Source organism: Rhinatrema bivittatum, chromosome 5 (genome assembly GCF_901001135.1).
Source record: "Rhinatrema bivittatum chromosome 5, aRhiBiv1.1, whole genome shotgun sequence".
Taxonomy (NCBI): domain Eukaryota; kingdom Metazoa; phylum Chordata; class Amphibia; order Gymnophiona; family Rhinatrematidae; genus Rhinatrema; species Rhinatrema bivittatum.
In genome coordinates this window covers 366,685,693-366,711,079 of record NC_042619.1, presented here as the reverse complement: position 1 = coordinate 366,711,079, position 25,387 = coordinate 366,685,693, and the positions used below count along the sequence as shown (strand labels likewise).

General features: G+C 39.8%; 1 protein-coding gene across 2 annotated transcripts in view; it reads left to right on the top strand.

The window, feature by feature from the left end:
* UBE3A (ubiquitin protein ligase E3A) overlaps nucleotides 1-25,387 on the top strand; it is a 266,472-nt gene that overhangs the window by 161,555 nt on the left and 79,530 nt on the right. For both annotated transcript variants that reach the window (XM_029604748.1, XM_029604747.1), the window contains 2 exons: nucleotides 13,251-13,395; nucleotides 14,137-14,342. In XM_029604748.1, coding sequence (XP_029460608.1) covers nucleotides 13,251-13,395; nucleotides 14,137-14,342 — 351 coding nt within the window. The remainder of the gene's footprint in view (nucleotides 1-13,250; nucleotides 13,396-14,136; nucleotides 14,343-25,387) is intronic.

Genomic DNA, 25,387 nt, shown 5'->3' with positions numbered 1-25,387 from the left:
ATTATATCTCTATTTTCTCTTTTCTGTTCTTCTTTGAATAGATTTTGAGTGTAGGATTTGTGTTGTAGGCTTTATGTTATTTTCATAATCCTATTTTGAATTATTTCCATCTTTCCTTTCAAGGGTATGATCTCCAGAACTAAACACAATACTCTTGGTGGGGTCTCACTAGTAATGTGCTAGCTCTCTAAGTACAGTGGTGCTTGAGTACCCCTAGTATTGAGCAGACTCCTTCACTGTGTCTAGGATGGGGTTTGTGGTGTTTAGCATCCCAAATTATTTTGAAATTTGACTCCTGTATTATTAGTGACCTGTTTAAAAGGACCTTGTGAGACTAGAAGTCTGGGCATCTAAATAATAGATACAATTTAATGTGGATAAGTGCAAAGTGCTGCACGAAGGAAAAAATAATCCTAACTACAGGTACATGATAATGGGCTCCATGTTAGGAGTCTCCACCCAGGAAAAGGACTTCAAGTCCTTATGAGCAATACCTTGAATTCTTTGGCTCAGTGTATGGTGGCAGTCAAAGTATTAGGAATTATATGGAAAGGATTAAGAGCAAAACTGAGAATATCATAATGCTTTTATATAGATCCATGGAGCACCTGCACTTTGAGTATTGTAAACAGTTCTGGTCGCCCCATGTCAAAAAAAAAAAAAAAAAAAAAAGAAAGCGACATAGAAAAGGTGCAGAGAAGGGCGCCAAAAATGATAAAGGGGATGGAAAAGCTCTCTTATGGAGAGAGTCTAAACAGATTAGGGCTCTTTAGTTTGGAAGAAAGACCGAGAGGAGAGAGAGATTTATAAAAATCCATGAGTGGTTGCAGGCAAAGATCGGAAGCTGTTGAAACAACTTTGGATAAGGTACAACAGGAGAACAATTTGATGATGAAGGATGATGATATACTTCATAATAAATTGGAGACCTATGAGAATGTTATTAAATGGAAAAATCTTTGCTTGATTAATTTTCCTAACTAAAATTTTTGCAGAGATGTTCATGTGATATAAGCTGCAAGTATTTCTCTAGAAGCTTTGCTGTTATTGTCTAGAGGTTTTTTTTTATATTAACCTTTATCGATTAGAGAGAATAAGAAAGTGAGAAGAGGATTTTTCTCATATTATATGGGATTTTGATCATTCAGCTTTTCTATAAAGTTCTGGAGCAATTTGTTATACCTTTGACACTAATAGTGAAGTTTGTGCTTGAATCTGTCCGGGATTGGCTTTTGAAATTATATTTCAACCATAGGAATGGTTTGTTTGAGAAGATGAAAATAAGAATTTTTCCTGATGTGGCAAAGGCCACTGAAAAGAAGAGGAAGCAGTTTTTGTTATGTCTTACAGTGTTGCAATTTGGAGCTAAGTTTTGTCTAAGATTTTACTGCAAATGAGTAATTAGATTTAAGCAAACAAAATGTCTTTTTTTTGTATTTTATTTAACTTGCTCAGTTTTCTTTGAATGATAAAACTTCTATAGGATCTGGTGCTGATCCTTCATCTGGAGAATGAAGATGGATATCACTTGTTTTGTGGTCAGTACTAGAACTTGGTAGCCTGTTCATTTACTTTTCTTGTGGTTTACCTTTGAGGAACCTTATAGTTTCTCTTCCTTTATCTTATTTAGAGGACTTGGTAGTGGAATAACAATAAAAACAAAATTAAACAATGTGTTAAAAGTTAAAATGTTAAAAATGTAAGAAAAAATGTAAAAAATAAGATCATTGGAATATTTTACCTATCTTCAAATGCAGTTTTAAATAGGTTTTAAATGCCTTTTTGAATATCTTGCTGAATTCTATTAAACTTATTTTTTCTGGGCTGCATTCCAGATAATTGGTTCTGCAGCTGAGAAGGTCCTTTCATGGGTAATGCTAAGCCTAGCTACTTTGATAGAGGGTATTTCTAGTAGACTTTTGCGTTCAGGTCTAAGAGCACGCAATGGTTTGTAGATGCGTAAGGATAGCGTCAGCCCATGGTGAAGAAGCGTTTTGCAGAGTTTTATGTATTATGGATATTTTATAATAAATTCTGTGTACTGGCAGCCAGTGCAAGGCTTCTAAAGTTAATGTAATATGTTTGCGCTCTGTACTATTTGTAAGGGTTTGAGGGAAGTGTTTGGTAGGCCAATCAAAACAACATTACAGTAGTCCCAATATAGTTAATAATCAAAGCCTGGAGGACTGTTCTGAAATCTTGCGGATCAAATAGTGGTTTTATGGTTTTTTTTAACACGTAGTTTGGAGAATGAATTTTTGACTGTTACTGCTGTGGTATTTCATTATCAACGAACTATCAGTTGTAACACCCAAGTTACTAGCTTGCTGTTTGATAGTTATTTCTTGTTCTTTAAAAGAAAAAAGGTTTGTGAAAAGTGTTTTGTGAGCTAAAAGGACTAATATTTCAGTTTTATTCACATTTAGCAGCAGTTTATGAGAAACCAACTGTGAATTCATTTTATGATAAAATATTTTTATTGATTTTTCATATATATACCTACAACTGAATCCAGGGATTTCCAAGTCGGTTAATCCCCGCATTAACAAACAGTTATATCAGATGGTACAACAAACCCCTTCCTTAATCCCCCCCTTCCCCCCACCCCTGGAGTCTCTTTGCCATCTATATTCAAGTCCTTGGTCAGAGCATTCAATCCTTTGCATGGGAATCACCTTAAGGTCAGTCACTGATTCACTAACAAACTGCGTACCCGATGTGGAAGTCTCTGCAGATACGGATCCCAGACCTCCAGGAATTGCTTCTTCTGCCGTGGAGTGAGGCGTGCTATAGATGCTTCCATTTGCATCATATGATGTAAACTATTTCGCCACGCCCAATAAGACGGACTTGTAGATTCCCTCCAACAAGTAAGTATAGTCCTCTTAGCAACTAAACACGCTTTTTGGATGACCAAACGGGCTCCCAGAACTCTCACCTTCAATGGCGAAATGCAGCCAAAAAGCAGCCAATAATAAGAGAGAGGAATGGGTAAATGCAGTACGGACTCCAGGTACTGCACCACCTTCTGCCAAAAGGGCTGTATCTGCGGGCATGCCCAAAACGCATGTGATAACGAGCCCCCCGCTGCTCCACAATGTAGGCAATGAGGCGAAGGCGCTATTTTAGAGTAAAACGCCTCTTGTGCAGCTACATAGCTATGACGTAGAAATTTATACTGCATTTCGCGATAATACATGTTTAGTGAGAGTTGCGAGATGCGCCAAAAACACGCGTTAAGAATAGCAGTAGTTAACACAAATATCCCATCCCTATTCCATCTTTCCACCAGAATAGAGCAAATATCTTTTAAAGTTAATTGCTTAAGCAGCCAATAGTGTTGAGACAGAGACAGAGATTTTGCCTGTTCTAAGAGTAAGTGTGCCTTGATGCTACCAAGAGAAACTGCTTGGTCACCTCTGTGTGCTAGGGAAGCAATATAATGTTTAAGTTGCAAATATGGGAACACCTCCTTAGTGGAAACCCCGTAAGTGTCCTGCATTTCTGACAAAGAGAAGCGCTTACCCTCTGTACTCACCGCATGTCCCACATGTGTAATTCCCAATTTGCCCCACTTTTGAAAGGGAATGGTGTGCATACCGGGGAGAAAGTCAGGATTTCCTTGAATGGGTAACAGATTGGTGCATACCCTGTCCGTCTTTAGCAAGCGCATAAATTTAACCCATGTTAGGCGAAGGGATTTGGCCAGTACATTCTGGGTCAGAAAAGTATTTAAACTAGCTGAAGGAGCCTGTAAAACGAAGGTCAATGCATAAGGGTGCGCCCATGCTTGAGCTACCAGCAGATTCACATACGTGGAGGATCCCAAAATCCAGTCTCTAATTAACCGAAGATTCCCTGCCAGATTATATAATGCAAGATCTGGAACTCTCATTCCACCCCTCCCCCAAGGTCCATGCAACCACTCCAGTGGAATGCGAGCCTTCCCCCCCCCTTCCAGAAAAAACGCCTTTGTATCTTATCCAGTTGTATCAGCTCCACCTGACGCAAAGTGATAGGCAGATTTTGAAAAAGGTAGAGCCATTTGGGCAGAATCACCATCTTAAACAACTGTACTCTACCCCCTAAAGAAAGGGGGAGATCCGCCCATACTCGCAGTCTGTCAAGGGTACTTTGCATCAGGGGGAGGACATTCAGTGCGTACATCTTAGCTAAGTCCCGGGAAGTTATAATACCAAGGTACTTAAGAGTCTACCGCCCATTGCAGTGGAAAGTCCCCCACCCACTCCTGCTGCAGAGTCGCCGGACTTGCCAGGGCCTTTGATTTACTCATATTTAGACGCAACCCTGAAAATGTCCCAAATATCCAAATAAGCTGTAACAGCCATTGCAAGGATGAGAGTGGGTCCGCTAAGAAGACCAACATGCCATCTGCGAACGCTGCATACTTGAAAAGCGTAGATTTAAAGCGTACCCCCCTCACTTCCTTAGTGAGCTGAATAGCTAAAAGTAACGGCTCTAATTGAAGTATAAACAGCAACGGGGATAACGGACAGCCCTGTCGCGTGCCTCGAGTAATTGAGAAAGCTTCCGAATGCGACCCATTAACCAAAATTAACACTTCCGGGTTGGCATATAGTAGGTGAATTGCCTGGAGAAATAAATCTTCAAACCCCATCAACTGAAGCACATGAAATAGATAGGGCCATTCCACCCTGTCAAAGGCCTTCTCTGCATCAAAGCTAATAGCCATGAAGGGTGTGTCTGAATATTGACACATGGTCATGGCCGCTAATATTTTTTGGATATTAGTAAGGGCGTGGCGTTTCCGTATAAACCCCACTTGATCCTCTCCAACCAGAGAGGGGAGCACATTTGCCAACCTATCTGCCATAACCTTTGGCGAATATCTTGTGGTCGAAATTTAACAAAGATATTGGTCGGTATGACTCAGGTACGGAGGGGTCTTTCCCTGGTTTAGGGATGAGAGTTACATGCGCCCTGTTTTCATATTTCGGGAAAGAACCAGTTTCCAACATGGCCGAGAAAGATTGAGCCAGCGGACGAACCACCTGGTCCATCAAGCACTTATAAAATTCTGCCCCATATCCATCAGGCCCCGGAGCCTTAAACCTTTTCGCCTGCTGAATCACCAAGCGTATTTCTTCCTCTGATATCTGCCTATTCAAATACGTTTTTTGTTCCGGTGTTAACTGAGGGAGTTGAAATTTAGAACAAAATTGTTCACAGGCCTCTCTATTCCAACCCTCCGCTGTATACAAGTCGCTAAAAAAATCTCTAAAGCACTGTAGAATTTCTTTATGATCTGTAAGTAGGCGCCCCGTTCGGGAGCGTATAGCGGGTATATGTCGGGTGCCCCGTGCTGACTTCACTAAGTTGGCCAACAACTTCCCTGATTTATTACTATGCTTGTACAGCTTATATTGATAAAACAAAATACTTTTACGCGCTCTCTGATGTAATAAAGTGTTTAACTCTCCCTGAACAGTATGGTAGTATGCTCTATTCTCTGCTGTATTGTGCCTTACTAATCGTGTGCGCACCTGCTTAAGCTGCGAGGTCAATGGCAAAAGCCTATGTGTCATGGATTTTTTCCTGTGAGACATGTAAGAGATAATATCTCCTCTTAGTACTGCCTTGGCTGTATACCAGTAAAGGGCTGGAGATGAAGCCTGTTTCTCATTTAAGGCCACATAATCAGCCCAACTTTTTAACAAGTGCTCTTGAAACTTCTCATCTGCTGTCAAAAAGAAAGGAAATTTCCAAAAATTTGAATTTTGAGTATGGGAGTTCAGTTCTACCTCCAACTTCACTGGGGCATGATCCGAGATTACAATGTCAGCTATCTCAAATTCCCGAATCTTCGCACATCCATGAATGCTAGTTAGAAAATAATCAAGCCTGGATAACGTCCCATGGGCCCGCGAAACATGTGTGAAGTCTTTTTCACCCAGGTGAAAAACTCTCCATGTATCCATCAACTGCAAGGAGGATTCTAAAAAGGATGGGCCTCTACCTACATTCGATGTCTGTTTTACTGGCGGGGACCTATCCAGTATCGGGTCCCGAATTGTGTTAAAATCTCCACCCAATATCATAAAATCCTCCAAGTAAGGGAGCAAGTGATTGTACAACTCTTTGTAAAAACTAGGTGTATAGGTATTATGAGCGTATACATTACATAAAACTACTTTTGTATTAAATATTTACGCTATCAAAATGAGATATCTTCCCAAGGGGTCTTTGATTTCCTTATGTAAGGTGAAAGCCAGTGTTCGCTGGATCAGAATAGCCACCCCGGCTGATTTTGATGTAGCGGAAGCATAATAAATGTCTCCCCCCCCCCCCCCCCCCCAGAGGCGACTCATTTTGGAGTGTTCTAGGTCTGTCAGATGTGTGTCTTGCAAGAAAGCCACTTGGGCCTTCCGTCTTTTCAATAAAGATAGGATCTTCTTCCTTTTAACAGGCGAATTAATTCCACAGACATTCCACGTTATTACATTAGTGACTGAACTAGAGATCAAGTAATATTTTAATCACAATGATAAACCAGCTTGTAAATTTACTACAGTGGAGACCCTCCCAGCCAAGATCTCCTACTGCATGCCACAGGATTCCCAGTTTCCACTCCCACCTGACCTCTGTTAACAGGAACAAACTGAAGGTGATGACATAGAGAACTCCTGCTTTGAACCCCCATCTTCGCCCCCTCCCCCTCCCATTTAGAACATTCCCACTCATAGACTCCTGATCTTAAGCAAAGATTGAGATCACTGGCCCCCAAATTACCCCCTTACCCCACCCCCGGACCCCATCCACCCCTCCTCTATCCTCTAAACAGATCCCCCAGGGCCCCTCTAATAGCTACATGCCACTTATCCGAACAACAACTGCCCCTACCCAGACTTTGCGCCAAGGGGAGCCGGCCGCCCACTATAAACCATTCCCCAAAACAACAGAATTTCTCCACAGACTGTTTTACTAATTCAGAAATGAGAGGAAATGTTACTTTAGACACTTCAGAATATGCCCCGAGGGGGGTCCCATCTCCCCAGAACTAGGGAGAGATGACCCCGGCAGAGGGACCCCGGAATCAGAGAGTATATTTTGATTTGATGGCAAAGCTGGTCACTATTAGGTTTTGAAACTGCAGGTGCTCAGGCATGAGACCCGCATAGGAGCGCCACAGCATTTATCAGAACGGGAGAGTCTGGAATAAAAATACCGTTTGATAAATGGAAGGAAGGGGAGCGGAGGGGTAAAATTACACAAAACCAGGCACATATTCCCCAACAATAATACAGAACAAGTTTTCAAATATAGCGCAATTTAGAACAATGCAAGTAAAAAAAAACAACCAAAAACATCGCCCGATCTTCCACCCCCCCCCCCCCCCCCCGACAACCTGCAGCAGCGCCCGTTCGCATGTTTCAGCATAAAATCCATAAAACTATTTACTGTTCATTCCCGATTCCCCCGGTCTAATAATGCTACCAGTATTGCCGTGAAACTATTGCCCCCATCAGTCCATGGATTCCGAAAACATCCAGTCCCGGGGGATGCCGTTTTAATTACTCCGTCCAGCTACCACGTGCTCAATTAAGGTTGAATCGTGCTCCCTCCATCAAATTAAACCGCCGCTGGCGATCTCCTCTCCGCTATTAGAAGACGTTGCCTCCTCCAGCCGTGTCGCACTACTTCACCCCCGAGGGCATGACCACTCCTAACCTCGCCGGATATACCAAGGTCGCTCGAGAACCCCCTGTGCAACGAGCCGTGTGCAGACCGGCGCCATTAGCCTGCGCTGTGCTCCTACTTGGGCTTCCTCTCTCTTCTTGTCAGTGCTGTGAATCACAACTTCTCTCCCTCTTACCTGCTGTTTATGGGAGGGTTCTCCCTCCCATCATTGGCACCACTGTAAAACAGAGCCACACTAAACTCACATATTAGGCTGTCATCCTTTTAAATTAATTATTTAAATGAACCTGTTTCTATGTGGAAACGCAAGCACAAATCAAGGCCTTGAGACTACTTAAAACTACTGAGCCTGATGGTCTGGGCATTGAGTTTAAGATCTTGAATCATCTAATAGTACTAGCATTGAAATCAATGTTTAAAACAGTGTTTCTGCACAAAGGGTTCTCTGGATATGAACTGATTACTATTTTACTTAATAAAAGGAAGGATCCTGAGTTACCTTAATCTTTTTGGCCTATATTGCTACTCAATTCTGATCTGTAAATGTTTGTGTCTATTTTGGCTGATAGGCTTAGATGTGCTTTGTTGCTTTGGATCAGGTTGGGTTTGTCAGAAACAGACACTCTGTTGCCAGTGTTAAGGCTGTCTTGGCCCTTGAGACTAAACAATTGGAAGCTCTACTTTTTAAGTCTGGACATGGAAAAAAATGTTCAATAAAGTGGATTGGACTTACTTATTTTGGTTGCTATCTGAGTGTGGATTTCATGATATTTTTTTGGGAGGGGGGGGGGGGGGAGTTCATGGTCTTATATGAAGTGCCCAGATGCTGGTGAACAGGGCAGCCTTTTGGCTCATTCCCCCTACAGAAGGGTACTAGGCAAGACCACCTGTTGTCACCTTTCATTTTTATTCCTGGAGCGCTTGACCATCAGATTGAGGGAACTGGTAGCATTTCAGAGGATTATGATTCAGAGGCATGAGATCAAGATTTGCCTGTTCACAGATGGTATGCTTTTATTTTTTATTTAGGTAACCCTAGACTGGCCATCCTTGCAGTGGTGGATGTTATTTAGAATATTTTTTTTTCCATGATTGTGTGTTAGTTATTCTAAGTCTTTTGTTTTCCTGTTAGATAAGTCCTTGTTGAGTTGATGGAATGGTAATTTTTCCTTTTCATGGGCAGATGACTAAATTGTTAATCTAGGAATTAAACTATTTAGGTCTTATCAGCCTATTTATAACAACATAAGGGCAACCATTGAAGGGGTGAAATCACTGCTGATTAGGTGGCAGGAGTTTCTTTTGTCTTTGGGAGGTGTGCGTTAATTAAAATGATAGTCCTGCGGAAGATTCTTTAACTTCTACAAATGATACCTTGTTGGATTAAACAAAGTAATATTCAGGTTTACAAGGCAACAGTGGTATACTTTGGCAGGGGAAACAGGCAAGGATTAGCCATAAATTAAAACTGATATTCAATAAGTCTATGGGAGGCTTGAATCTGCACGATCTGCAATGGTTTAATGGGGTCTGTCAGTTGCGACTCATTAAGGATCTGTTTTTGAATCATAAGTATGATGTAGTGCTGCTTCTGGAAGATCAAGATAATGCAATATTGTTAACCTGTTGCATCGTAAGAGCTCTTGCAGGCCGCCTCCTTGTTCTGTGTGGTACAAATTATTTTCCCTGATAAAAGCTTGGTATGGGGGGGTTTTCAGGCAATCTCCCTACATTTCTCTCTTTTTATAAATAGTGAAAAATATTCAGTTTCCTTCTGGCTTGATTATAATCATTTTCATGTCTGGAAGAGCAGGGGCCTGACTTCACTATGGTATTTTACTCTGCCTTGGCCTTCCAAGATTCTCTTTTTAGAGCTTGAGGGACAGGTGGAAAGTTTCTGACTTCCATGGCTATTTGCAAGTAAGACTCTTTATATTGTCTATGTTGAAACATCAAGGTGGGTCATTTCATGTTATGGCTGTGGCTCCAGCTAGGGCTGGTGAACCTCCAAAGGGACAGGCCAGGGCTTCTGGACAGTCACACAGACAGGACAGGATCTTAGGCTTATACCAGTCACCTCCCTGCAGGCTGGGCCCATGGGTTCTGATTGTTGGCAGGACAGACTGTAGCAGGGATGAGGGTGCAGGCTGGACTTGGAGACCAAGAAAAGGCATGGAAGGCTGGAACACATATAGAACAGGACAAGGACAGGATTAAACAGAACAGACAGGTAACACAAAAGCCCGAAGATGAAGTCCAGGGAGGCCACAGAGAAAGGTTAGGGGAGAAGGCTTTAGAAGCCCACAGAACTAGGCAAGAGCAGAAGGCCTGGAGGCCAGAGAACAGTCCAAGGCGGGATAGAGCGAAGCAGTGACGAAGCAGTGACAAGGCCGTGAGCAAAGTCAGAAGCAGGGTTAAAAAGACAGAGCCCTGCTGATTCATGTGATTATGGAGGCTATGACTAGAGAAGCTCCCTGGGGACCTCTGGTGGTTAGGAGGCTGCATAACACGATCACAACAATTCATCAGTGATCTTGATTTTTGTCTTCGAAGTACCTTGCAGGTGTTCAACAAAATTGCTTGATGATATAAGCTGCTGCTTAAAAGTGTTAAAGGAACCTAAAGTGGATTAGCATCTGTAGTCTGATGATCTGTATATGGAGTTTATGGAGTGTGAGCTGCAGGGGTATCTTACCTTTCTTCATAAATTGACTTCTGATATTTTTATTAAAGAAACCAAATTTTAAATAATTAATAGGTCTTACTTGAATAGAGTGAGAGGTTTTCGGTTTTTGGTATTTGGTTCTGATGTTTGCTCTAAATGCCAAGTGGAAACGGACACTTGTGCATCTTTTTCTAGGGTGTAATAACTTAAGGTCTTTCTGGTTTGAAGTACAGTCTAGACTTGGCAGGGTGCTTGGGAAAACGATTCCAAGGTTTTGATTGTGTTTGGGGTTAATGAGACTGTTGCTCTTCCTGTTGCAGAAAAGCAATTTTTTTACATGGCAATATTGTTAGCTAACAAAACCATTTTGACAGCTTGGGTGGAAAGTCATTCACCTGCTGTTTCTGTCTTGGAGCACCTTATGATAAATTATTTTTATAACATTTTTATATTTTAAGTCTGGGAAATTTCATGAAGGACATTATCAGATTCTGGCGTCATATCTGCAATTCTGTGGGGAATTTCAATCTTCTATTGCATCTTTTGTGGTATTGTAGAATTCGGTCACTCCTGCTCTGTATGAGTGTGGGAATGGAGCACTGACTAGAACGTGTTTTCTAATGGGAATGAGTGGCCTGTTACTGTGGGTAGAAATATAAAATGTATCAGGAGACTTTTTTGATTTATGACACCGACCTGATTTCTTTATTTGTGCAGGTTATCTTTTCATAGCTGTGTGTGGCCAAATTTTAATGTTTGGTATATGGTTTCTTGAATAAAGAAAGTTAAAAAAAAAAAAAAAATCCCTTAAAAAAACAAATCCACACAGCCTTAGCCTTAGCCTTACCAGCAGGCAGGAGACAATGAATGGGAGTGAGGAGATGTGTAGGAGCAGTTATTTTGGACAGGAGGGAGAAAAAGTGAAGAAGGGAGGAGACATGAGCGACCTAACGGAGAAGAGAGAGATTGGAAGGAAGAGAAGGCTGAGAAATGGGAGGGAGCAAACGAGGTAAGAGAGAAAGAAGAGGTGGATGAATTACAGGAAGGACGAGAACTCATTTTTAGGGGAAAAGGGTGACTTCAGTAAGGATGGGGTAGGAGGGGAATAGAAAAAAGGAAATGAGAAACAAAAGCAAAATAGAGAACAGTTTTAAGTAGGACAAAAATTGTCCAGAAGCACCCAATAAAGGTTGGCAAACTAATAAGATCATTCATTATTGTGCGATGTGCCGGTATCGCAGCAGTATTTAAATCAGGGGAAGGGGAGGAGTGTGGGCGGGGTTTAGGCGGAGTTATCTACCAGCAGCACTGCGGGCAATAATGTTTTTCACATTATCGCTGGCAGCACAGTGGGAAAATAACTACACCTTTTCCTGTGGCGCTGTAATGTATGGTGTGGCTGCCCCGTCCCCCTTTTTTTTTTTGTAACTCACCATTCTGCTATAAATATAGTGTGAATATAGCAGAATGATGAATCTAGGGGATATGTTTATTTTTTTAAAGGAAAATCTTTAAAGCTTGAAACATTTTCATTACAATAGGATTTTTGTTCATATTAACTAATACAAATATTCCACGGTTTAGCACTGAGCTCACTGGAAACCAGAGGCCTTAAGGGAAGATACTCTACAAAAATGAACTTTGCCTGCCCAGAGCAGAATGGTTAAATGTAGTGGTGCATGCAGGATTGGGTCCTGTAATAGATTAATAGCTTGAATTAAAGTGCAAATGAAACATTAAAGAACAAAGCAATTCAGTTGTTTAAGGAAGAACTTCTATTTTTGTGACACCTATAGAATGAAATCTGATTGTTATTTTTCTTTATTATTTTGGTTCATTACTCGCCATTTTGAATAAGAAATTCACTCAAAGTTGCGTACATTTTAGAATAGAGATATACCACCCTGAAAGATGTATTTAGCAGTATTTACCTAATAAGAGAGACTGGTATTTTCTAATGGTATATTGTAGACCATAATATGTATCTGTGCCATGTCATACTATATATCACTTTTAATAGTCAGAGGTAAATTGTAAGTAGAAGCTGAATATTGGCAGTTATTGAAATTGTCACAGAAAGACCAAAATTGAGAGGGACAGACGAATCAAAGTACAAACCTTTCTCCCAATTTATCAATGAAAATATAGTATTTTCAATGGGAAAACCACCAGGGCAAAACTGGAACAATTCTTTGTACTGGAGCAAATCTTCGATACCTTTGCCCTATCAGGTAATCAAGATTAAAAGATATTGGTTGGTCTTCGATAGCTTTCCTATAGTAGGTTAAGACTGACAGTGAATCAAGGCTATAAACTGACTGTAAAGTCAAATGATTGTTATTGCTTTTGCAAGCTAAATCTCTTTTCATTTTATTTTGGAGGAAAGAGTGTGTTTCTAAATATTTTAAATTTTGCAGTAGATATAATTCACTACAAGTCATTAATAGAAAATTAATAGTCTATGTTCCAACCAGTCATATTGTATTGAATCAAAAGAAACATTTTTTCTGTTTATACTTAAGATGACAATTGACAAGGAGGATATCTGTTTTCAGTAAATGACCGTGAGTGAATAACTACAAATTACAATCCAGGAATATATGATTGTTATACATATATCAATATTATATCAAACTAGTAGGATCTGTGCATTTTTAACACCTTTTTTTGGAAACATGTTTGATACGAAGGAATTGGTATGATAAAAGCTGACAGCTTGATGCAAAATGAAGAGCCCTTAACTAATTTCTTCCAAACCTCCCTCATAATAAAACTTGCTTTCTTGGTTCCTCATTATATGAAGCTTGATGAAGATAATACTCATGGTTTTGTGATTTCATTATTGCCTTTGTTGTGTTTCCTGTGTGTATTTAGGTTTAACTTTGTATTTATATTCATTCAATAGCTAGAGATGATTGCTATGGAAAATCCTGCAGACTTGAAGAAGCAATTGTATGTGGAATTTGAGGGAGAGCAAGGGGTAGATGAAGGTGGTGTTTCCAAAGAGTTTTTCCAGCTGGTTGTAGAAGAAATTTTCAACCCAGATATTGGTAAGCACTGCTCAGAGTTTTTAAAAACTCATTTTTAATAGCATTTTGGAAAATCAAAAGCTTTCATATGAAATATATGTAAAATATGGGTGAAAAAAGCAAAAACAGCTTATTCATATGAAAAGAATGTGCATGCTACTACAAATTAGTCAATGTGAAGGACCATCATTTAGGATATCAAATCATTATTCATACACTTAGATATTATAATCATTTGTGCTAATTCACTTTTTGAGAGAGATTTCTTTACATGACATTGGTGGTGGTAAACTACAAAAGTGAAGGTTCATGCAAAAATGTTTTTCCAAAATATAATAAAGGTTCAGTAAAAAATGATAGTAGTGAATCAGAAAAATAATTCCCAAAGTAGTCAAATATAACTTATGGAGCTTTATTTTTTAATTACCAGTATTTTATAAAATTTTGTATTCAGGTTGTCTCTAAAAATAAATAAATAAATAAATAAAATATATAAAATGTCGATTCCCATTTGAATAAGCACTAATTGACGGTACCTTATACATTAAGCTATATTGTGCTAATATTCTATTCATTTTTATTGTGCATAAAGCCAGGTTTTGAGTTCTTGAAATCTAAAAAGAATGCTATTGGAGATGTCATATATGTAGCATGTGTATGGGCTTGTACTTTTATATGCTATACATTATTTTCACTAGAGTCTGTCCTCTTCATTAACTTTAATATGCAGTAATATGTATGCTTCAAAATAATTTCTTGTAGGTATGTTCACCTACGATGAATCTACAAAACTATTTTGGTTTAACCCATCATCTTTTGAAACGGAGGGCCAGTTTACTTTGATTGGCATAGTTTTGGGCTTGGCTATTTACAATAATTGTATACTGGATGTGCATTTTCCAATGGTTGTATACAGAAAACTTATGGGCAAGAAAGGAACTCTCCATGATCTGGCAGATTCTCATCCAGTAAGTGCATTATGTTTTGGGGGTTTGTTTTGATTTAAGGAATGCTATTTTCTAATGGAATCATGTTTTAAGGATAATACAGAACAAGATTTTTGTTTTGATCATTAGCTCAGAAACAGGTCTGTTTTTTTTTGTTTTTTTTATAATTTATTAAACTTCATAATATACATTAAAATTCAGAATTCTAATTTTCATTTCTAATTTATTTTATATTTGCTATAAGAAATTTTGACTTTCTGGTTTCTTTCAACTTATCTGTCTCTTAATGAGCAGCATCAATGGGAGTCACATGGGTTACAAGGATCTCATGGTATGTGTTATTGGCACTTGTATGGAGCTTTATAGAAAATGCTGTTGTGAATGCATAAAAAGGACCCCACACATAAGCAGAGCAGCTTCCACCCATTTTGGTCCATCTGTGGAGGAGCATCTCACTGGAAATCTGCACGTCAATAGTTTGGGGGAGGGTATTCTGTTTTCACTATTCTGCTGAGCTTGCATGTAAAATTTTATTAATATCTATTTTCCCTTTATAATGTTCTTAGGTTTTGTTGGCTTTGCCATTCCTCTGCTGCTATTTCATGTTGATTGTAGAAGATCCTGCTTTGTTCACCGGTTTTGAGCCAGGTGAAAGCAGCTGTTCATTTTTCTTTTCTTCTAAGTCTCTTCTGGAAGAAAATCTGTTCATTGATGACAGGGAGCTACAATAAGCCACATAGGTAAGTCATGTAATTTGCATCATGGATTGAGTTGGCACTTTTCCAGAGCTTTCTAGGAAAGCTTTTGCTCATGAATGGTGGTTTCTTGTGTGCCACCAGACTCTGCTACTCTTCAGTTTCATTTTTTATCTGAAAGAGGACATCTCATTGGACCATCTCAGCCAAGTTTTTCATTTCTTTTGGTTCAATTTTGATTCAGTTTTTCATCCGGAGTTGTTGCAGAAAACAGGCTAGTTGTCTTCAAAGTGGTATACTCAAGCGCTTCTACAAGATTTCTGTAACAGAACATCACAAGAAGTTCTGTGTTCTAGGCAGGAACCACAATGTCTCTGGAAGTGACCTCTTAAACATGTTACTTTGAGCAGTTTGGCTCCAATAGGAGAGACTTTCAGCCTTCCTGACAAAAAGGATATGTTAAGCTCAAAGCTGGCCCAGGGAGCTCGTCAGCACCTGCTAGCAGTCTAGACCTGTGAAGCAGAGATCAGCTGTGGTCGATAACTCAAACATGGCTGGGACCCAGAGTTATTTTTTCCTGCACTTGCTAGTCATTTCAATTTGTTGAGCTAGTGGCACCAGTTGAAGTGTCAAGCCTTGGGGAAGAATGCCTCTGCATCTTGAAACTTCCAGTTGTCATAAGACTCCAATGACTCAGACGTAATGATGGTTTCTCATGTTCCAAAGCAGCATTACCTAGAGGATCACTGCTTCCCAAGGCTAGTTTGAGCCACCAAAAACTCTGATTCGAGGGCTATCCCTGAAAGTCCTTCCAAATGGTAGCAATTTCAAAGCAGTCTCTGATTTTATCATGGGAAAAGTTCTTAAAGTTCAGCAATGTTGAGCTAGATTTTTTTTATGATGTACTTCAAGAGCATTGAGGTATCAGCATATTCATTGACTTGGTATTATACTTGGTATCATACTGAAGTCACCTCTTACGCTGCTTCAAGCTTTGTCATGGACACCAGATGCAATTGTGCCTTTGCTGGTGCAGCAGTTTGTGGCTTGCTTTGATGCAGCTCACGTCCAGACTTAGGTCAGTCAATTCAGTTCAATGGGTGCTGAAAGAGATGGAATTTTACCACAGGTTTGGCAAACTGATGAAACCATCAGGACTTTCTCAATAGCAATAGACTGGCAAGGCACAGGTTATCAGGGTCCAAGAAGAAGTCCACAAAAAGTTGGTACATTGATTAGATTATAACCTCCATGGAGCAACAACTACCTTCTATATGTATTTGTACAGTGCTTATGTCTAGAAGCACTATAAAAATTATTAGTAGTAAATAGCAGTAGTAGTGCCTTGCTCCTGAAATCTGTTTTGGGACAAAGTGAAAGAGATGGTAGACATAATCAAGGACACTGTTTCACATTCCAAACCCTATCAACTAGTGACATTTGCTTCTAGAAGGTTGCAGACTTCCCAATACAGAAAGCACTACTACTGTCCCAGACACTTTTATATCTGCAATATTTCTGCCCTTGTCAGTAGCAGCAACACACACAATCCTTGAGAGAGAGAGAGAAGATAAGTGAAGCTTCAGCCTCCTGCTCAACTCAAACCAACTTTGATGGTTTGACTACTTCAGGTCATCTCATCCAACCTTCCCACTGGAGGAAGGTTTTTTTTTTCCCCCAGCAAAGTTTGGGTGCCAATTCCTCACAGGTAAGTTGGTCCTAAGAATTTTAAAGCAGGGATACCATTTGCATCTGTCTGAGCTGTCACCCAATTGTTGCTTTCTGAGTTATGAGATGTCACTGGTAGGAAGAACTTCTTTCTCTTTGGTGATAAATTTGGGCTTCTATTCCAAATGCTTTCTGGCCTCCAAGAAATCAGGAGATCACGACCAGTACTAGATCTTTAAGACCTGAACAAATCTCTGAAGGAGAGAGAAGTTCAAGGTGAATTCCCTAAGATCTATGATTTCATTCCAGGAAAAAAACCCCCAATGCTGTCTAGATCTAAAGGATGTGTACACTTACATTATGCTTCATCCCAAACACAGACGATTCCTTCAGTTCATAGTAGTCTCCAAACACTACTAGTACCAAGTCCATCCAATAGATTCAAATTACTTGGCCATTGTTCTTTCAGGTCAGCATTGCCAATAAACTGATTTATTCTCTATGAATGATCACTCCAGTCTTACTTGAGGTCTGCCGTTTTAACAGCCTCAGCACTAGTTAATTCTCCTGATGGATGCTTCCAGTCATGGATGGGAGTTCATTCATCTGCAGTGCTACATCAGCTAGAGGTTTTGCTTGCAGACATTTTCACATAAACCACCTAGAATTGAGAGCTTTACACCTTTCCTTTCAGCAAGGTAGTCTTGGTTCAGACAATCAGATAGCCGTGTACCACATTAACAAGTAGGAGGACCAGGTTTCATTTTTCCTTTTCAGAGAGGCAGCAAAGTTATGGGAATAGGCAATTTCACCGAAAATATCCCTCATAGCAAGTTATCTGCCAGGTGAAACAGAATCACCTAGTAGATGAGCTCAGTTGATAACTGGAATGTAACAAATTCCTGAATGTAATCCGCTTTGACGTGCCTGAAAGGTGGAATATAAATAACATTTAAAAAAAAAAAAAAAAAAAAAAAAAAAAAGGTCCCTAGATCACACCATAACAAACAATTTTCTGGAAATGGAGTACTCAAAGATTAGATCTTTTTTTTTTTTTTTAAATAATTTTTATTCAACAAAGTGCATGTTACACCAATCAAATATATCAGATTACATTACAAATTAAAGATCCTGCATCACTTACAGGAACAAAAAATGATAACCTGCATTTTTGCAAGTTTTCACCATTTTTGGTTTTAACTTTTTATTCATTGATTATAACAAGGCATCTTCCCGGAAGCACTGAAATGCGCCATAATTAAACCCATCCTCAAAAAGCCACATCTCAACCCGTCTGACCCCTCCAACTACAGACCTATCTCCAATCTCTCCTTCATATCCAAGATCATCGAGAAACATGTGAACCTCCAACTATCCGAGCACCTAGAAAATCAAAACATCCTGTACCACAACCAACACGGATTCAGAAAATCCCTAAGCACTGAGACCCTCCTCCTATCGCTCACAGACACAGCACTGAGAGGCATTGATGCCGGTCACTCTTACCTCCTCATCCTCCTGGACATCTCTGCCGCCTTTGACACAGTAAACCATGACTTACTCATAACGCGACTGGTGGAGATCGGCCTAAAAGAAAACACCCTCAACTGGTTTCAATCATACCTATCCAACCGATCCTACAAAGTCCACCTCAACAACTCCGAATCAGACCAATACCCACTCCCCCACGGAGTTCCACAAGGATCGTCCCTTTCATCAACCCTGTTTAATATATACATGCTCCCTCTCTGTAAGCTCCTCTCCAGCCTGAACCTCACCTTCTACATCTACGCAGACGATGTCCAGATTCTCCTCCCCATCAAAGAAAGTTTAACCAACACCATCACTCTCTGGCACACACTCGCCACCCAAATAAAGAATCTCCTCTCGCAGATATCTCTCACCCTCAACGACAAAAAAACTGAAATACTATACATATCAAACAAATCCTCCACCAAAACCAACAAAGACCTCTCCTCTCCACTACTTAACACCTCCATCGCCAATGAGGTCAGAGATCTCGGCATCACCCTCGACTCAGACCTCAATATGAAAAGACACGTCAGCATGACAATTAAAGAAGGCTTCTACAAGCTACAAGTCCTCAAAAAGCTCAAACCACTTCTTTTCTACTATGATTACCGCTCCGTGCTACAATCCCTCATACTATCCAAGTTGGACTATTGTAACTCCCTCCTCCTTGGACTTCCTGCCTCCACCTTAAAACCACTCCAGCTGCTTCAGAACGCAGCAGCCAGATCTCTCACAAACAGCAACCGTTCCTCACACATCACCCCCATACTAAAAGAACTCCACTGGCTCCCCATATCACACCGATCACAATACAAAATCCTCACCATACTTCACAAAACCATCAACAACCTTAAAATCAAATGGTTCAACAACCCTACCCAACCACACCACAGCCAGAAAAACCTGCGATCTCAGAACACAGGCCTACTTATCATTCCCCACACTAAACTAGCGCACCTCACCTCTACCAGACAACGCACCTTCTCTGTAGCTGCTCCCACCCTCTGGAACAAGCTCCCTTCTCAACTCAGACTAGAACCCTCCATTCACACATTTAAAAGAAATTGAAAACATGGTTATTCCTCTATGCCTACCATGACACAACCTAACCCTCCCCCTCTTCCTTCTCTCCCCTCTGCAACCCAATCTCAGCCTCACCGACCTGCCATTTCATTCATTGTACTTCCAGCATCCAATATCCCTTTCAAATTCTTCTCGCCCCACATGTACTCCCCACAATGCCTATACCACCCTTTAAAACTCGCTATCTAAACCTACGTTACTTAATATGTATTAGTGCCAGTCACAGTTATTGTTAAACAATTTTCTTAAATGACCTTTGTTTATGTTCCTCAATCTCAGTTAATGTTAAAATGTAAAATAGTATGACCCTTGTCATACTGTTCCAGTTGTAATGTGAACCGATGTGATGTACTCCAATGAATGTCGGTATATTAAAAGCAAATAAATAAATAAATAATAAATAACAAATGGACAATAAAAAGGATGAGAAATATACAATAATCAATGAAGTTATTTTATCTCAATTTTACCTTATCGTACAGTCCAGTGTACTATAGAACACACAACAGTTTAAGACATAAAAATCATCACATAACTCAGTTCTGAGAGAAACTTAGGTTATAAATCAGGAATAGAGGAATAAGAAAAATTATAGTGCATCTTGCCTCTTCATAAGTTGACAAAAATCTTCCAGAAGAGCAGCAATATTACAGTTCTAAATTTGACAAAAAATTGCATATGCCTTAGGAGATTTTGAGGAAGCTAATCTATATTCCAAGAAAACCAAATCTACCATATGTTTAGATCAGTCTAGGAACATGGGAGCAAAGTCTTAACCAATTAAAATACATTTCGCCACCAAGAAGGATATAAGCAAAAATAATTTGATACTTCCTAATCACTATAGAGGGAATTAAGTAGTATAACGAATAAAGTTCTGGTGAATGATAAATTGCTTTCCCTGTGATCACTCCCAACCGATGAAACATAACATTCTGAAAGGATCATATTTTGGAGCACTCCCATAAACAGTGAGTTAAGTCAAAGTATCTTTTCTCCCACATTTCCAGCAGGCATCTACCCCATCTGCTGAGCTCTCAGAGGAGTAATTAAAATCCTGTGTGGAATACGAAATCACATTTCTCAAAAATCTAGGCTCATGGAAATCTTAAAATTAAGAAGATTACGTTATGACAATGCATGAGCTGAAAGAAAAGATTGAGTGCTTCCCCACATCTCTGGTAGCACTTGGAAAATCTTATATAATTTAGCCTTCAATAGGAATTTTTATATTTTGGAGACTAAATTTTTACTTGTTTCAAAAAGCTTCACCATGGTCTATTGAGTGGAAAAATTGGCACAGCCACATGTTAGGAAAATGGGCACTCGTAAATTGAGCTTCCCTTTTCCTAACCTGACTGCTGTCAGGATTTTTTTTCTTTCATGTTGCAGCTTTTTGTTCCTCCTGCTTAGTATTGCAATGATATTAAGTAAGAGGAATCACAGAAAAGCTGTATTTTTTGCTTTTCTGAGCATGGCTTGGGGTACTTCAAAACTTAACACCAGCTCTGGGCTGGCATTCATTTTTGAGGGTCAAAATGTGCACAAGTGCACATTTTTTTCTTTTTTACTTCCAGGGTACTAGCTAATAGTCTCATCAACATGGCATTTGCATGTGATGAGCACTATTAGCTATGCGCCGGTATGGACAAGTGCTTTGGATGCGCTAATCCCGATATTACATTGGGCGTATGTCTAGCGCATCCAAAACGTGCATCCAACCGCGAGTTTAGCACGCGCTGAGCTCAGTGACTGATATTGCGTTAGCCCCTATGGGTATAACTGAGCTGGGGTGAATGTAGGATTCTGTCCAAGAGACAAAATGGGCCAGGCATTGACAGAGAGAGAAGTGAGAGCAGCCTCCCATCAGGCCCAATGTAAGAGAAGTCAACCAACTCCCACCCAGGCTGATAAGGAGGCAGCCATCTGCTGGCCCTGTGACACTCCTCCCAGGACCTCACGACACACCTGTTGAGAACCACTGCACTAGAGCACCATTGTGGTGTATTATCAGAATGGAACACCAATCTCTATTTATCCCTTAATCTCTAAAGTTCATGAAGTAGTTGTACCACAGACCACTGATAAACTCCCAGTTTCTGGGGATCTTGGTGTGGTCCTTAACTCCTAAAACCTCTATTTGAGTATTTGGAGTCTGTCTCAAATATCTGTCATTGAAAGCACTCTTCTTATGTTAGTGACATCAGTCTGTAGAATACGTTTCTGCAATTCTTCTACAACTGAGTAGCATTGCATACTCCCGTTTCTTCCAAAGGTTGTTTTCCATTCATCTTAATCAATCTGTTTTTATATCTTTTTCCTAGACAATACATTGGATTGCAAAAGAGCTCTCTAGCATGTTACATGAAAAGAACATAACTCTTCTGCCAATGTACTCAGAACTCTGTCTCATTTGAACATAAGCTGGGTGCTGCAGCAGCTAAAAACATTTCAGCTGGATTGTGAACTGCATTGTATTTCATATTTATTTATTTATCGAGTTTTATATACTGTCGTTCAGTTTCGCCATCACAACGGTTAACAAAGTTTCGATGTTTAACAGCATTTCCAAAAGGTTTGTATGGTTGCTAACATAAAAAATATTTTATTTATTTATTTTATTTTATTTATAATAAATTTTTATATACCGACGCTCATCAAAGATATCACGTCTGTGTACAGTGAACAGGAACTTACGCCGGAGCGTTATACAATTAACAGAGTTATATAAGCGTTATACAATTAACAAAGGTAAGTATATAAATATTTGAACATAAAACAATTAGAAACTTTTAAAAAAGAACTATCATTTAGTTGTAACTTAACGGAGCTGAATTAAAAGTACTAGAGAGTAAAAGGGTTCAAGGGGAATAGGTAAAGGCTAAGGGAAAGGGTTAGGAGGAGATGGAGTTCTTAGTTAGAGGTGGTAAGAGGAGAAAGATAGCGCTTCAATTGCGAATAAGAGCAATTATATGGTAGGGTATTTATAGTAGGAGCAGAAAAAGGGGAAATTAGAGATGGTATATAGGTAGGGGGTGTCGGGTAGATAGGGCAGGGCAGGTAAAGGAGATGAAGGACATATATATTTCAAGTATAGGCATGTGTGAATAACCATGTCTTGAGTTTTTGCTTGAATGTTTTGGGAGATGGCTCAAGGCGCAGTTCGGTGGACATGGTATTCCATAACAAAGGGCCAGCAAAGGAAAGCGCTCGCGCTTTGGTGGAAGCATGGTTATATAGTTTGGGCGAAGGGGTCAGTAATGTGGCAAGGTATTGATTTCTGGTAGGTTTAATAGAATTGTGAAATTGTAGTGTATTATTAAACCATTTCATTTCAGGATTGTGGAGGGCTTTATGGATAAGTGTTAGTGTCTTATAATGTATGCGAGATTAAATGGGGAGCCAGTGTAAATCCTTCAATACTGGCGTAATATGTTCCTTTGAGTTTGTATTAGTGAGGATGCGGGCTGCAGTATTTTGCAGGATTTGTAGGGGGCGGATGACATTTTTAGGTAGGCCTAGGAGGAGGGAATTGCAATAATCTGTTTTGGAAAACAACATGGCTTGTAATACTGTCCGGAAATCAGATGCGTGAAGCAAGGGTTTCAATTTTTTGAGTGTATGTAATTTGAAAAAACACTCTTTAAGGATTGCACTAATACATTTTTTGAGGGTCATTTGGTCGTCAATAATGACTCCTAGGTCTCGGACTTGGTGGGAGAATTGTATGTGTGTCGATGTTATTGGTGAGGTAGGAGAAGCATGTAGTGGGGTGGGAGGAGATATGATCATGAGTTCTGTTTTTGTGGAGTTGAGGGCAAGTTGTAAGGAAGTTAGTAGATTATTGATAGAAGCGAGAGTAGTGTCCCAGATTTCAAGGGCTTTGGATATGGATTCCGTTACTGGAATAAGAATTTGTACATCGTCAGCGTACAAAAAGTGTGGAAGCTTAAGATTGGCGAGGAGATGGCAGAGTGGTAGGAGATAGATATTAAAAAGGGTAGATGAAAGTGAAGAGCCTTGCGGGACTCCTTGCTTCAGGGGGATTTCTTTTGATAGGTGGTTGCCAATTTTGACTTTATAGTTACGGTTGGACAGGTAGGAGGTAAACCAGTTATGAGCAGTACCAGTTATTCCAATCTCGTGAAGGCGTTGGAGGAGAATTTGGTGGTTAACGGTATCAAAAGCCGCTGAGATATCCAGGATTACTAGAAGATGAGGTTGATTTTTATCTAGGCTTTTGAGTAGGTAATCAGACAGAGATAAGAGCAGGGTTTCAGTACTATGTAACTTGCGAAATCCGTATTGTGAGGGAGAGAGGATTTGGTGTTCTTCTAAATAATCACTAAGTTGACGGTTGATAGTTTTTTCTAGGATTTTAGCAATAAATGGGAGATTAGAGATTGGGCGGTAATTGGCAAGGTCTAATGGGTCGAGCTTAGGTTTTTTTAAAGTGGGTTTAAGGATAGCAAATTTGAGAGTTGGGCACTTGCCCAAATTCAATGGATGTATTGATAATGTTAGAGATAGGGCTGGCTATTAGATCAGGGACAGTGAGTAGGAGTTTTGTGGGGATGGTATCAGAGGGGTGAGAGGAGGGTCTAATTTTTTTGAGTAGGGATTCAATTTCAGTTGTAGCTGTGTTTTCAAAGATTGTTAGCTGAGGTGCAAAGTCTTTTATGTGACAGCAGTTATTGAATTGGGGCATGTGGGAATTGTGGGAGAAGCGTGTCATAATTTTGTTAATTTTGTCCTGAAAGAAAGAGGCCAGTTGTTCGCATTTGATTTTGGCTGCTTCTTCTGGGATGATATTTGGCGTAAGGTTAGTAAGTGAAGTGACATATTCAAACAGCACTTTTGGATTGAATTGAAATTGGTGTATTTTACCAGCGTAGTAATTTTTTTTGGCATTGTTGATCATCTCAATATAATTTTGCAGCGAAGTTTTGTATCATGCAAGTAGAATAGGTGTGGGTTCTTTACGCCAATTTTTTTCAGCTTTTCTAAGGGCTTGTTTTAAGTCTTTTAGTGTGGGAGTGTACCAGGGTTTTTTTGTATTTTTCTGTATTTTTTACTTAGTTTGTAGGTTAATCGATACATATTACGGATCTGAGTTATAATCTCATCTTGTATTGGGTCCACTAGTTTGCCTAGTGTTAATAGGAGGGGAGTAGTGTTTTGAAGTCATTGGCTGAGTTGGTAGGCTTTGGTAAACATCCATGTTTTTAGCTCTTTTTTGAAAGTTTTTAAATTTTCTTGTGTTCTGAGTTCGATTGGGAGGGTGTTCCATAGTTTAGGGCTTCCTAGTGAAATTGCTGTCTTTTGAGTTGAGGTGAGTTGTTTAGACTGAGCCAGGTGGGATCTTTAATAGTCCTTTATTTGCTGATCTGAGGTTTGTTTGGAGCATGCAATTTTATGGACAAACTTATCCAGTTGGTTTGTTTTTCATATATTATTTTATGTTGTATGGATAGTATTTTGTATTCTAACTATGCTAACTATTCTTCACCTGCAGGATCCAATTAAGGCACAGCAAGACAGCACTTGGCCACATCATTGGCCCACCTCTATTTTGTCTCCATAGAAATTTTCACTTCACACTATTGTTTCACTTCACACTATTGTTTAGACAAGTGGTTTTCCAAACCTTTAAAGACCCTCCAACCCGTCAGGTTTTCAGGAATCTGCAATGAATATGATTGAGATATATTTGCATGTAATGGAGGCAGTGCATCCAAACATCTCTCATGTATATTCATTATGGATATCCTGAAAACCTGACTGGTTGGGGTTTCTGCAGTACAAGTTTGAAAACAACTCGTTTAGACAACTCAATAGCTGATTTAGACAAGGTTTCTTAAAAAATCTGTTCAACCTATGTCCTCAACTCAGCCACCAATCCATGTCTCCCCTGGGTTGCTCACTCAGTAGTCTCACACACATTGTGTTGGGAAATACTTAACATCATCGGACACAAAAGCTCTTTTTGCTGTGATGTTTTTTTTACCTCCATACTTTCAATTCTCCTGTGGAACTGCCCTCAGCTTGGAATTCCCCACTTGTGTGGCTGATTCATCCTGCTCATCA